This window comes from Podarcis filfolensis (genome assembly GCF_964270895.1).
Source record: "Podarcis filfolensis genome assembly, chromosome: 1".
Classification (NCBI taxonomy): domain Eukaryota; kingdom Metazoa; phylum Chordata; class Lepidosauria; order Squamata; family Lacertidae; genus Podarcis; species Podarcis filfolensis.
In genome coordinates this window covers 31,295,427-31,308,007 of record NC_139604.1, presented here as the reverse complement: position 1 = coordinate 31,308,007, position 12,581 = coordinate 31,295,427, and the positions used below count along the sequence as shown (strand labels likewise).

At 39.8% G+C, this 12,581-nt stretch overlaps 2 protein-coding genes across 13 annotated transcripts in view; one reads left to right on the top strand and one right to left on the bottom strand.

The window, feature by feature from the left end:
- The window catches only part of TANC1 (tetratricopeptide repeat, ankyrin repeat and coiled-coil containing 1), a 129,516-nt gene extending 121,724 nt beyond the window's left edge, over window positions 1-7,792 (top strand). For all 3 annotated transcript variants that reach the window (XM_083578475.1, XM_083578476.1, XM_083578474.1), the window contains 6 exons: window positions 70-245; window positions 1,876-2,008; window positions 2,672-2,763; window positions 4,014-4,160; window positions 4,526-4,626; window positions 5,191-7,792. In XM_083578475.1, the coding sequence (XP_083434601.1) occupies window positions 70-245; window positions 1,876-2,008; window positions 2,672-2,763; window positions 4,014-4,160; window positions 4,526-4,626; window positions 5,191-6,619 (2,078 nt within the window). In that variant the 3' untranslated portion in view covers window positions 6,620-7,792. The remainder of the gene's footprint in view (window positions 1-69; window positions 246-1,875; window positions 2,009-2,671; window positions 2,764-4,013; window positions 4,161-4,525; window positions 4,627-5,190) is intronic.
- Window positions 1-12,581, bottom strand: part of WDSUB1 (WD repeat, sterile alpha motif and U-box domain containing 1) — a 46,911-nt gene that overhangs the window by 9,949 nt on the left and 24,381 nt on the right. For 4 of the 10 annotated variants that reach the window (XR_014540455.1, XR_014540456.1, XR_014540457.1 and 1 more), the window contains exon 12: window positions 8,884-9,105. Coding sequence is in view for 7 of the 10 variants with exons in the window: in XM_083579351.1 (XP_083435477.1) it covers window positions 8,927-9,105 (179 nt within the window). In the remaining 3 variants the exon portion in view is untranslated. Of the gene's footprint in view, window positions 1-2,070; window positions 9,106-12,581 lie in introns of those variants that run through there. The other 6 variants (XM_083579345.1, XM_083579349.1, XM_083579347.1 and 3 more) reach the window with 2 other exon arrangements.

Here is a 12,581-nt window from a genome sequence, read left to right as displayed (position 1 = left end):
TTTGGCTTAATGTGGGGCATATTTTAAGTCTCCCCCTTCAAAATAACGTATTTTTGGTTTGTGTTTTAGGTGCAGACATTTCATTGCTGGACAAGGAGGGCCTGACAGCACTGAGTTGGGCTTGCCTCAAAGGACACAAGAGTGTGGTCCAGTATTTGGTTGAGAAAGATGCCACAATAGACCAGACGGACAAGAATGGAAGAACCCCCTTGGATTTAGCAGCTTTCTATGGAGACTCGGATATTGTAAGTCAAGTCAAATACTGGGCTTGCTATAAGCTTTCACATTCTGAAACTAAGCCAGAGCATTGAGATCTTGCCAACTAGAATGCTAATTAAGCAAACTAGCTCCCCTTTCCATGCACTTGAGAGCGTCACTAGAGATGATTCACCAAGAAAAAACTACTTTTTTTTAATGTAAGAGATACCTAATGCTGGGTATCTGTTCTTCTTCACTGTGTAGAAAGAGTCTGCGGGGGATCCTTTTGATTCTAAATAGTTTCTATTAAACAAACATATCCAATGCTTGGTCAAAGTATAAAATCTTTCACCGTGGGTTTTTTTTTTTAATTTATCAAAATCTAGCATAGATGCATATGGCTTTTTCTACTGCCTTACTTTCTTGGTAAATGACTCTTAACTGTGAGTGCCAGCACAAAATGGCTGCTCAGGGCAGGAGATTGGGGGGGGGGGGATGTTGCTCAGTATCACTGAGTACTGTCACAAAAAACACTGCTTAGTGTTAATAAATTATATTAGTCTGCTATGACTCGAAGAAGATTTGTGAGATGTAAAGGGATGTTTCAGCACTGATAAGTATTAATATATTTTGAAATGTAAGAAATCTTTGGTTTAAGAGTTAAAAGCTCTTATAAATGGATTCTGTCTCAAAGTAGAACAGGATCCATCAGTTGGGCTTACCTTGCACCTTATATAAGCAATAATTTACACTGTAGTCTCACATGTGCTCACTTACAACTTAATGAATAGATTCCCAACGGCCTGCATTTAAATTGCACTAGAATGTCACTTGTTGGGATAATTAAAATCATAATGTGAAAAATGCTAAACATGTGAGACCCGTACTAAGGAAATATTGAATTATCACACCAAGAACCTGTTTCCCACTATATAGTCCCAGCATTACGACTTAAAAAAACCAAAAAGCTTTTAACATAGGAACAGTCTTCATCCGGCACCTGAAGTTGTACGGTATTAACACTAGGCTATTTTTGGCAGCAAGTGTGTTGCACAGCTGGAATGCTATTGCTCTATATGCGAAAACCAAACCTTGAATCTGGCTTGATGGCAAAGGAATTATCAGTGCATATCTTTAAGAGCTGGAAGTATGTGGCCTTTTGATGTCAAAACTAAAACCTAAGTGGTTGCATTTTGCACTAACTGCAAAAATCTAAGTGGGAAGTTATTAAAGCATGGATCTCTGCAACCAGACTATTTCTATTTAGGAATGGCCACAGCTGGAAATGGGCACTCTGCCACACACAGCACAACTGCCAAGGGGCCAAGCAGAAGCTTCCCCCCTCTATTCTGAAAGGTTCCTTTATAGGTTAACTGTACTAGATTTCCCAGATTTCAGGAACTAACTTGAGCTGTATGAATTTATGCATATCTTTGAAGGTGGTGTTTTCTTACTGTTTTTATTTCAAGAGCTGCACTAAAAGCCTTTAAACATTGATGGTATACGAATGGACATAATCCATTAGGAACGTCTGCATCGGCTGGAAAATAAGAGCAGTTCAAGGGTGTATTATTGCAGTAGAGCTTGTGCAAGAGAAGTTCCTGGTGTGTTGCAGCCACTGCCACAAACGCTTTTTTTATTTTTAAATGTAATTTCTCTGTATTTGATCATTTATAGGTGCAGTATTTGGTAGAGAAGGGTGCAGTGATTGAACATGTTGACAATAGTGGGATGCGCCCATTGGACAGAGCAATTGGATGTCGAAATACATCAGTGGTGGTCACACTGCTTCGAAAAGGAGCCAAATTAGGTTAGTGGAAAATAACTTATATAAATTCATTTAGTGCTAATAAAAATGCCCATCTAAAAACATTGACATTTTCCAGCAAAACTGGTTTTTATTTAAAATTGTAGTAATTTAAGCTTACTTAGAGATGTTGAAATATTAACAGCCATAGTGTAGACAGAATATTTTTCTATTGCACTTGTTTATAGCTCACCTTTCAATATACAAATCCTTCCAAGTTATTAAAAAACAAACAATATGTACAGTATTTATTTTCTAAATTTTATGCACTACTTGATTGTTAAAAAACCTAACAGTGGTTTATAAAAATAAGACAATAAAATGATCAGTAAAATAGTTAAAAGCAACTATTTAAAACATTTTTAAAAATTAAAATCCTCAATAAACTAAAAACACAAATCAACCTTCTACATATCTGAGTAGGCTTGTCTAAATAAATATATTTCTAGCAAGCACGATAAAGAGTATAGTGAAGGCACCTGCCTGGCATCAATAGGCAGGGAGTTCCAAAGTGTAGGTGCTGCCACAATAAATACTGATTTATATTTAAGTGACACTGTTACAGAAGAGAAATTCAGTCCAAATCATTAACTATCTGGTTGTTCACAGCTGAATTTCATTTGAAGAGTCCAGTAGAACATTAAATGTTAACCCTTCTAATTCCAGGAAATGCAGCATGGGCCATGGCTACTTCGAAACCTGATATTTTGATTATCCTACTACAAAAGCTAATTGAGGAAGGAAATATGATGTACAAAGTAAGTGGATCCTTGCTTTTGCTTATAACCTTAAGAATTTGAGTTTTTTATGAACTGTTGCATGATGGCAGACACCAGTGGTTCAGGGGCCAAACCACTCTTGCAGCACAGTTCCATGCATGCTTACTTAAATGTAGGGATGGTAATTACTCTTATGTAAATGTGCTTATGATTGTAATCTTGGGCAAATGATAATTTGTATTTGTAAATCATCCTGAATGTAGGAAAAGGCAGGGTGTAAATAAAGAAAACAAACTTTCATGTGTAAGTAGAACAGAGTTGCTTGCTGTAATGGTTGTTCATGTAGTGGTGTCTGCAGTGATACCTCCGCAATTGTTCAAGTGCACACCACAGAACATAATGTTCTAGACTATAATAATAAGAAAGGGAATACTGTATGCTATCCCTGACCCTTCCTCTCAGGTTTAGCTCTTTTTACCAGTTCCTGTCCATACACATACACATTCACATGAACCCCCTAACTTACTCAATGTCTATAAAGCTACTGATTTGTGGATCTTTACTGGGGACAATTATGCACTGAGTTCTGCTGCAGAAGTGGAAACTCCTGTGTGAACAGGGCAACTTGGTTGGATCCAACTCTTGGAACTCAGTGGGACTTACTTCTGAATAGAGACATTAAATAACTAAACTTCCACAGTTCCTTTAAATTTTATTCCAAGTAGTTTCTGACATTATCTTACTGGGAAGTTGCACATTAGGGGATTGTGTATTACTGCTATTTAACAGTAAGGTGCAAGACAGGACACTGTCTAAACTGTAAAGAAATAAACTTGTGGCATGAGGTAAATTTCATGAAAATCCAGAACACTATGTTAGCGTCTTCTGCAATAATACATTTACCTATATCCCTCATGGTCTATATATCTGATGCGCCAAATCTTTGCTTACACAGAGTCAGGCACTAGGTTTTATTATTGACTAGTAAATGAATATACAATTAGTATCCAGGATATACATTCCACACCAAGTCCCAGTTCAAGAAACTGTTATGCATTGTATATGCTATGGCAGGAGGGGCGGGTCCTATTTGCAAAAGAAGAGCCAGATCTAACATAGGGAAATAGCTGAATAAAACGTTGCTCTTCTTTTTTTTAAACCATGAAATCCAACATTCAAATTTGTTAATCATCTCACCAGCGGCACCTGTTAACATGTCAGTTTATTTTTCATTTGAAAGCAACATTTAAGAATCAAATTGTCACACTTCTATGCTCTTCACCCTGCAGAAAGGGAAGATGAAAGAGGCAGCACAGCGGTACCAGTATGCCTTACGGAAGTTTCCTCGAGAGAGTTTTGGAGAAGAAATGAAAGCTTTCAATGAGCTCAGAGTTTCCTTATATCTAAACCTCTCAAGGTGCCGCAGAAAAACAAATGTAAGTTCTTTTGTCCAAGTTTTTATGCATTGTGACCGACTACATGGAGACTGTAGGAAAAAATGATACCAATTTAGGTGAATAGATCTGCTAAAGAGTGCTTACATAGCTTTTCAGTCAGTGTGTGCTATCATGACTAAACTTTTTTTTAAAGTGATGTGAATAAGCAATATTAATACTACACATCATCAAAACATGTCAGCAGTACAAATTTCAAGAGCAGTTAGCAGAAATTTGATTAGGATGATACCATGAGGACTCTCTTGCCCAGTGCAAAAGTGTAAGGGCCAGGCAGTTCCTCTGCACTGTAATGTTTCATTGCAGTAATTTTTAAAATTGAAACTGTTTTATGGTTATTCCGGCAGGATTTTGGCATGGCAGAGGAGTTTGCTACCAAGGCACTTGATCTCAAACCCACATCCTATGAAGCGTATTATGCTAGAGCAAGAGCCAAGAGGAACAGCAGGTACCAACAGTTGCTATGCAGCAACAGTTTATTTCATAGTAATATTTTCTTTATGATAATTGTATAATCAATATGTTTATATTTATGGTAATGGAAACTGCAGTCTTGTGGAATACCAGGAAAGGGTTTGCAGATGTAGGACAAATATTGATATTTATTAAATGATTATCTCTGTTGGGGGGAGGGGTAACTTCACGATTACCTAAACACTAATTTTGGAGAGAATGGGGGCAGGAATAGGATAATTTTGTACAAGGTGGTGGTTTTTGGTAAAAATGACACAAACAAGTATCATTCCACAAGAGCAGAACAGGGAACAATTACTGTGACCAGCACTTTGTCTATGGTGTTCAGCTTAAATTCAATTCCTTCCCCTCGCATCAGATTGCTTGCAAGTGTGCTAAAAAAGAGGAAAGGGAGCAGTCGTTCTGCTAGGGCCATGAAGTAACCACGTTTAGTTCTGCTAAAAACTGTTTTTGCATTTTTGTCATCTATACTACTTTCCCCCAAAGGTAATCTTTTATAGAAAAAAAAATTGTGTTTGGTTCCTCCCCAACTTCTTAGGCAATTTCATGCAGCCCTTGGTGACTTGCGAGAAGCCATAAAGTTGTGCCCTGGAAACCAAGAAATAAAGAGGCTTCTAGCTCGAGTTGAAGAGGAGTGCAAACAACTCCAGAGAACACAGCAACAAAAGCAGCAGTGTCCTCTGCCAGCCCAACCGAGCAATGACTCTGACAATGAGGGGGAAGCTCTTGTTCAGGATCACTTCAGTCTGGAAGAGATAGAAGAGGAGGAACTTTTGCATGAAGACGAGCCTGGTACGTCTGGGCAGAGGCTGCCACTTTCCCAGGCTAATACATCAAGCAGCAGAAACTCTCAGGAAGGCAGCCAGCAGAAATTTAGACCCATATCCCCTCCAAACAGAGCAGGCAGTAAATTCCTGAGAGAGCCTGGCTTAACTATGCAGCCCACAAAACAAGCACAGATAGTAAAAACCAACCAGCACCTGAATTCCGTCCAGTCTGTGGCAAGAACTGGATCTAGTCAGTCCAGCACAAAGACTCAGCCTCTTCAATATCTTCCTCCAAGCCCTGTGACCTCCAGGCACCTCACAAATCCAAGCTACAATAAAAGCCAGCATTTGGATGGGACAAGTACACTATCAGGAAATATCACCACGGGCAATAACAGCTCAGCAGTATTCAGTGAAAGACCGACAGTAGTCCAGGTTCCCTACTTGCAGCATAGTGATAAAGGATCGCCTCATTCCTTCATGAGTAAGTCCAAAACGCATGAGAGGCTAGCTGTCCACGCTCCTGCAAACATCGAAAACATAGGTCCATTACAATCTCAAGGAACTGGTGAGTTAAGGCAGCAAAACCCTATCTGTCCTGGTCTGCTTTCTGTTAGCATGGTAGCTTCCAGCTCAACAAGCAGCCTGTCCTCAAGCAGCAGCTTCTGCGAGAGTATAAAAGGGCAAAGTCCAGATATTCGGCTGAAGGAAAGCAAAGGTAGTCAATGTCAGAGTGGAACAGCAGAACATAGGCCTCGGAATACTCCCTTCATGGGTATCATGGATAAAACTGTGCGGTTCCAGCAGCAGCAGCAGCAACAGCAGCAACAGCAGCAGATGAACCTATCAAATCGCAGTTGGCATGGCCAAGCTGCAGAAGGGTTCCTGAAAAGTGCCGGAACGACACTGACTTTGAGCTGTGAGCAGTTCTCTGCCAAACATGCAGGCAGCTATGGCAATCCTGCAGCTTGCTCTTCAATACCAGGAGAGAGTATCCAGAACGGAACTCAGCCTAAAGAACTAGAGGAACTACAGTGCCAAGCATCTGCCTGCTCACAAGATAGCAGGATAGGTAAGCCTGTGGCTCATTTGTACCAGGAAGTTCTCTCTAAACAGCACACTCAGCTTAATAAAGACATTCATTTGAGTCACGTGACTTCTACAAAGCCAAAGCGATCTTTCGTAGAATCTAATGTCTGAATAATGCTAGCCATTTTATTACAAACTAATAATAGTGATGAACCATCTCCCTGGTTGTTAAAGTTAGTGCATAGTAGCATATAAGTTACTGATATTAATCACTAATATTTTACAGGGTGCATAACAGAAACCAGATCATCCAGCCACTTCTTTAACGCTAAGACTGTCCACAGCATGCCTGGGACTATTAATCAAGAGATGAGTGGCCACCATAGAGTTAAGAAGCTATTTGTTTATGTAGGAGGATATGTTTTTTCTAAGAGAGGATTTAAACAGGCTTGCCTGCTTAACTAGACTGGTCAGTAAATCAAGCTGAGTCCTTTTGAGAAAGGCAAATACAATTATTTTGTACAGCCATGTATATGTGTTACTGCTTGAAATGAATTAATTCCTGCAAGGTGGTGGGATCCACAGAACATCCAAATCTGTCCATGAATGTTCTTTATCAGGAAGATTTAGTAGTAGTATTCCAGTTTCATAAGGATTCAGGTGTAAACCTATCACCTCTGTGCAAATCATTCAGCAGCCAATGTGCAACTGAGGTTGACTTTCATTACTGCAATTTAGGAGGTAAATTACAGGATATTTTGCATGAATTTTGTCCAACATCCTGGTTATTGCACTGAGTATATAATTATGACATGTTAACAACATATAACAGCACTTTACATAGTTTATTCAAACACCTTTTGAGGTGCTATGTCAGTACAAGATGGAGGATAAAGAGGAATACAAGCATTGCTAGCGTTTTTACAGAACACTCAACAAATGTCTGAGGAGCATAGCATGTGCATTTACTTTATAGGAACGACATCTAATACTTTCCTCAGTGTTTCACAGTGGAAAAGCTTTCTTTTCAATTTCAAGGATGTTTTCAAGATGGGTAGTTTGTAAGGACATTCCTGTGAGGTTGGAGTTATACAAGCTTGGAGTATTCTGTTGCCCTTTAACAGTGATTTCCATGTGTACAGTATGTAGGTACATTATAACAGCATTCTTGTGTGATTTTTTAAAAAACTCTCAATTTAAAAAATGAATTGTTATTCTCTACTCTAGCTTATTTATTGTTTATCTTGGTATTTGTACAATCTTATTTTATTCTCTTGTTCTGTAGATCTATTTTTTGCACAGCTACTGTATTTTCCCATATGAAATAAAAGACTATTAATATAATTTCTGGTTGGGTAGTATACATACCCTTTCACTGATCTACCTTCTCCAGCTGTTGTGCCAGTCAGTCACCACTAATGCAACTTTAATAAGGTAGGAAACCACCTGGCCCTCCAAATGTTCCATCATCCACAGTCAGCATGGCTAACGGTCAAGGATCATGGGAGTTGGAGTACAACAGCATCTGAAGACCTATAGTACACCCTTATTCTATGGGTACCTCTCTGCACCAAAGGTATATCATAAAAAGTTATTGACATGTCCAAATACTACTGTCAACAGTGCTGGCTCTCCAGAAGTCCTCACTGAGGTAGCTACTGCATCTTCAAGCCCCTTGGAGTATTTATGAACATCAGAATTGTAGAAAATAGCACTGAAGATGATGTGCTTATTTAATTAGCCTTAGTTTGAGAAGTTTGCCATTTAGTTCTTGGACCATGCTTCACTGAATATAATAGTCAACTGCTAATTAAGAAAGCATGATGTCAATGTTGGCTCCTAGCCAAAATGATCCTGCCATTCACTGCTGACCAGTACCCATGCCACATCTAATCAGGGCATGCAAACTCTTCAGCCTTTTCATCCTTTATACTAAGCCCTACAGTGCTCAGTATACTTAGCTGCATGCTCCAAAATTAAACTTTTGTTGACAAAGTTCTTTACATATTTTTAAATGATATAGACAAGAGCCTATGGAAAGGTCATTTTAAAAAATGATTTCTTCCAATAATTCTCATTAGGCCCCAAAATGAAATACTTAATTGTTTCAGCTGCATAATTTCTAAATTATATTATTGAACATAATCCAGTATATGCTTGGCTCTCCTACTGAAATTAATGGGACACACAATGCTGTGGATTTGGATGTCCCACATGCATGTCATTAACTATCAATGGAAGTTACTAGATAACTATATAAAATTTCAACTTTAACTTGATCATGCTTAACATGATTTATACTTGCACCTATAAGTTATATTTTTTATGTTAGGTAGCAATTTGAATTCTGATCAGATTAAATCAAGGGGCTGAATTTATACAGAGGTACAGTGAGAGGCCACGGCACAAAGATGTTTGCTGTTGTATTCACCTACCTTCAGCTTCATTCCCACTTATTTGAAAGAACAATCATACTGTTTAGGGAGACTGCTTTTCATTATATTTTGGCTGAGTTTCCAACCAGCGATTGATAGCCATTTTCAAAGTTCTGTTTGGGGTAAGTATAAGTCTCTGAAGAGGGAGATTTGTCATGGGACTGGAATGCCTTTTTTCAGTGATCCACTTTTCCATTGCTTCCTTCTCATAGGAATAGCCATCTGAAAAGAGAATTACAAACTTTACTGGAAAAGGGTATATGCATGCATGCCCTACAAAAAAAACCAACAAAAAAACCTTAAAGACATTCTAAAAAATTGCCTTGGCAGAATACAAAGTTAAAAGGCCGATATATAATTGAGCTGGGCAAGGTTGGTGCCCAAAACCTTGGAAAGCTACTGCCAGTTGCAGAAGACTGGAGAAAATCCTTTTCCCCTTTTCAGCACAAGGGCTGCATTACAATTTGGCTCACCATTCAGGGACTGCATGCCTGCAGTGGCCAGGGCCAACCCTCACATGCATCCAGACGCTTGCCTCTCCTCATGCAGGAATTAAGCTTGAAAAAAGTTCTGATGCTTTTTAAAAAAAGTGTAAGTACCAGAAGGGTGATCTTTGTGGGCAAGGTGGTAGTGCATATGGAGGGAAGCTGCAATCCTCACATAGCAATTAGGCTTTCAGTGGAAGGCTTTCTTCTAAGTCAATTGCTGCACAGGAAGGGGGTTTAGTAGCAGTATTGGAGAACATAAGGAAGGCAAGAGATGATCTTCCCCCAGCTACAACCCCCAGCAACAGGCCTTACAAAGCTTCCATTCACACCCACAGGGGTTTTGAAAAATCAAATCTTAATTACTGCAGGGAAAGAGCTAACAGGGAAGCCCTGCAGGCTGATAATTCTCCACTTCTGCAGTAGAGTATCCTGGGCTAGTTGGAGCCCGTGGTTGTTACTGTATGAACATTGGAAGCTATTTCGTGCAGTGAAAACGACACTTGGGTCTATCTGCTTGAAGATACAGTAAATGAGATTGCCAATATTCTACCCTCCAGATTGTTGTACACCAGGGATGTCCAGCTTCAAAGAGACTGTGATCTACCACCACTATAAAAACACTGGCAGTGATCTACCCATTGGATTGACCAAAGTTGTTGAGTTTTTTTGGGGTGTGGGGGGGTGATCAAACTGGATCACACAATCGACCAAGAACAGCATCAGACAGCATGACCAATCACCAGGGATGATGGAAGCTGTAGTTCCCAGCATTGGGAGGGAACAATGGCTTTTGTAAACAATGTAAGCATGAATACAGAACTCCCTCACCGTATTTCCAACAACAGGCAGAGGCACACTTGAAATCACGACAGCATGTACATTCAATATGGCACTGGAGCTCTTTGCAACTCTGATGTTTTTTGCAAATACTTCTCCAAGTCACAATTCTTGTAAAGCGGACCCCACTCCTTATTCTTGCCCCCTTTCTATTGTCTCAACTACAGTGGTACCTCGGGTTACAGACGCTTCAAGTTACAGACTCTGCTAACCCAGAAATAGTACCTCAGGTTAAGAACTTGTGTGGCGGTGGCAGCAGCAGCGGGAGGCCCCATTAGCTAAAGAACAGTTTCAGGTTAAGAACGGACCTCCAGAACGAATTAAGTTCTTAACCTGAGGTACCACTGTATAGGTAAAATTTAGATTTTTCTTTTCATTTTGCATATGAGACACTATATTGCAAAGCGATATGAATGCTATTTTATAAGATCAATAACTAGATGCATTTACACCCATAGTTTATGTTGCCTGAACCATGATTGCAATTGCACTCCTCATAGGGGTTACAATTAAAATAAAAAGATAAGACTGAACCACTGTTTTCTGTTGGTAGAGAAAAACATTCTCCCACCAACCTTCTCCAAACATTTGCTGAATGAAAGCTGGGATTCTATGCACATCTATTATATTACTTATTTTAATATGAGCTTTAAAATTGGTTTCCCAAAGTTCATCACAAAGCTGTCAAAAGAATCATCAGAGCTGCTATGCAAGGTCCCTTGTGCCCATTGCCTTTCATGTATAAAACAGAAGCACCGAAACAGTGACGTGACTAGGCAGTAAATTGCCATTGACAATCTGCATTTTAATAGCCCTCATTCAATACTGATGCTTTTTTTTAAAAAAAAATGTATGCATTGCCATTTTATTGTAAAAGCCATTGTTTACTTCTGCTTAAGTCGCATACACTTTCCCCAGAAGCCTGAACATAGTTTTATTTGGACATTCGCTGAGCACTCATAAAAAAATGTGTGTTGGTTGCCTTTACCTCTTCCTTTTTGAAATAAGAGGAAGAAATGAATCACAATATTTGCATTTAGCACTTTCCAGCATAAGATTCATATCAAAGTGAGAAAAAGTAAGAGGCACTAAAATATTAATCAAACATTTGTTGTAATATCTAATGCATTTTGTGACAGTGAGTACTTCCCATTGTGCGAGAAATGAAAGGTGACAACGGGGAAAGCAGGCGTGTATGGAAGAGTTCACATCTATGCTTTCAAACAGTAGCAGCCTGCTTCACTTCTATACCTTTATTTCCCACAACTACTTTTTTTTTGGGGGGGGGGTGAGGGCAACAAAACTATTGCCACTGTTCTTCTTTGCTTTGTTTGTAGCTGAGAGCAAAGTGATAATTCATAAAACATTGCAAGATACCATGAAATATACTGCTCTGAAGCACTTACAGTAGCTAATTTTGCTCCCCAGAAGTAGCTACGACCTGAAGCGTCTGTAACTTGAGGTACCACTGTATATTATTAACAACCTCTTTCAGCCATCAAGATCTAAAGGTAAAGGTACCCCTGCCCATACGGGCCAGTCGTGTCCGACTCTAGGGTTGTGCGCTCATCTCACTTAAGAGGCCGGGAGCCAGCGCTGTCCGCAGACACTTCCGGGTCACGTGGCCAGCGTGACGAAGCTGCTCTGGCGAGCCGGCACCAGCGCAGCACACGGAAACGCCGTTTACCTTCCCGCTATAAAGCAGTACCTATTTATTTACTTGCACTTAGGGGTGCTTTCGAACTGCTAGGTGGGCAGGAGCTGGGACCGAAGACGGGAGTTCACCCCGTCGCGGGAATTCGAACCGCCGACCATACGATCGGCAAGCCCTAGGCACTGAGGTTTTACCCACAGCGCCACCCGCGTCCCGCATATCGAGATCTACCAGTGATCAAATCGCAACCTTACAGCAGCACAAGAATAATCAAGCATATGCACTCACTATAGTGCAATTCTCTATAGGTCGACTCAGAAGCAAGTCCAATTGGGTTCAGTAACACTCCAAAGCAAGTGGATATGGGAATGCAGCTGAAGTTTGTGAACTAGACTTTGTAACAGAAGAGTAAATGTCTTATTTTCTGTCCCATTATTCCCAAATATCGTTATATGATGGCCATTCAAATAAGAGCAATTGCGTTCTGTAGGGACTTGTACTGGCACTTAGAAAATTTGAGCACATTATTCGTTTTTTTCAATTTCACATGCAGCTCTACAATTGTTTTGTTACTATAAACTTCACAGCAATGAATTCTCTGAAACATTTTAAGATACGCCTTGTTGCATATCATCATAAATGTTTAGTTGCAAAACCAAAACCCAGCCTCTGGATAACTCATTGGGGCTGCCATTTTGTCTGGAAAGTAGATGGCAAAA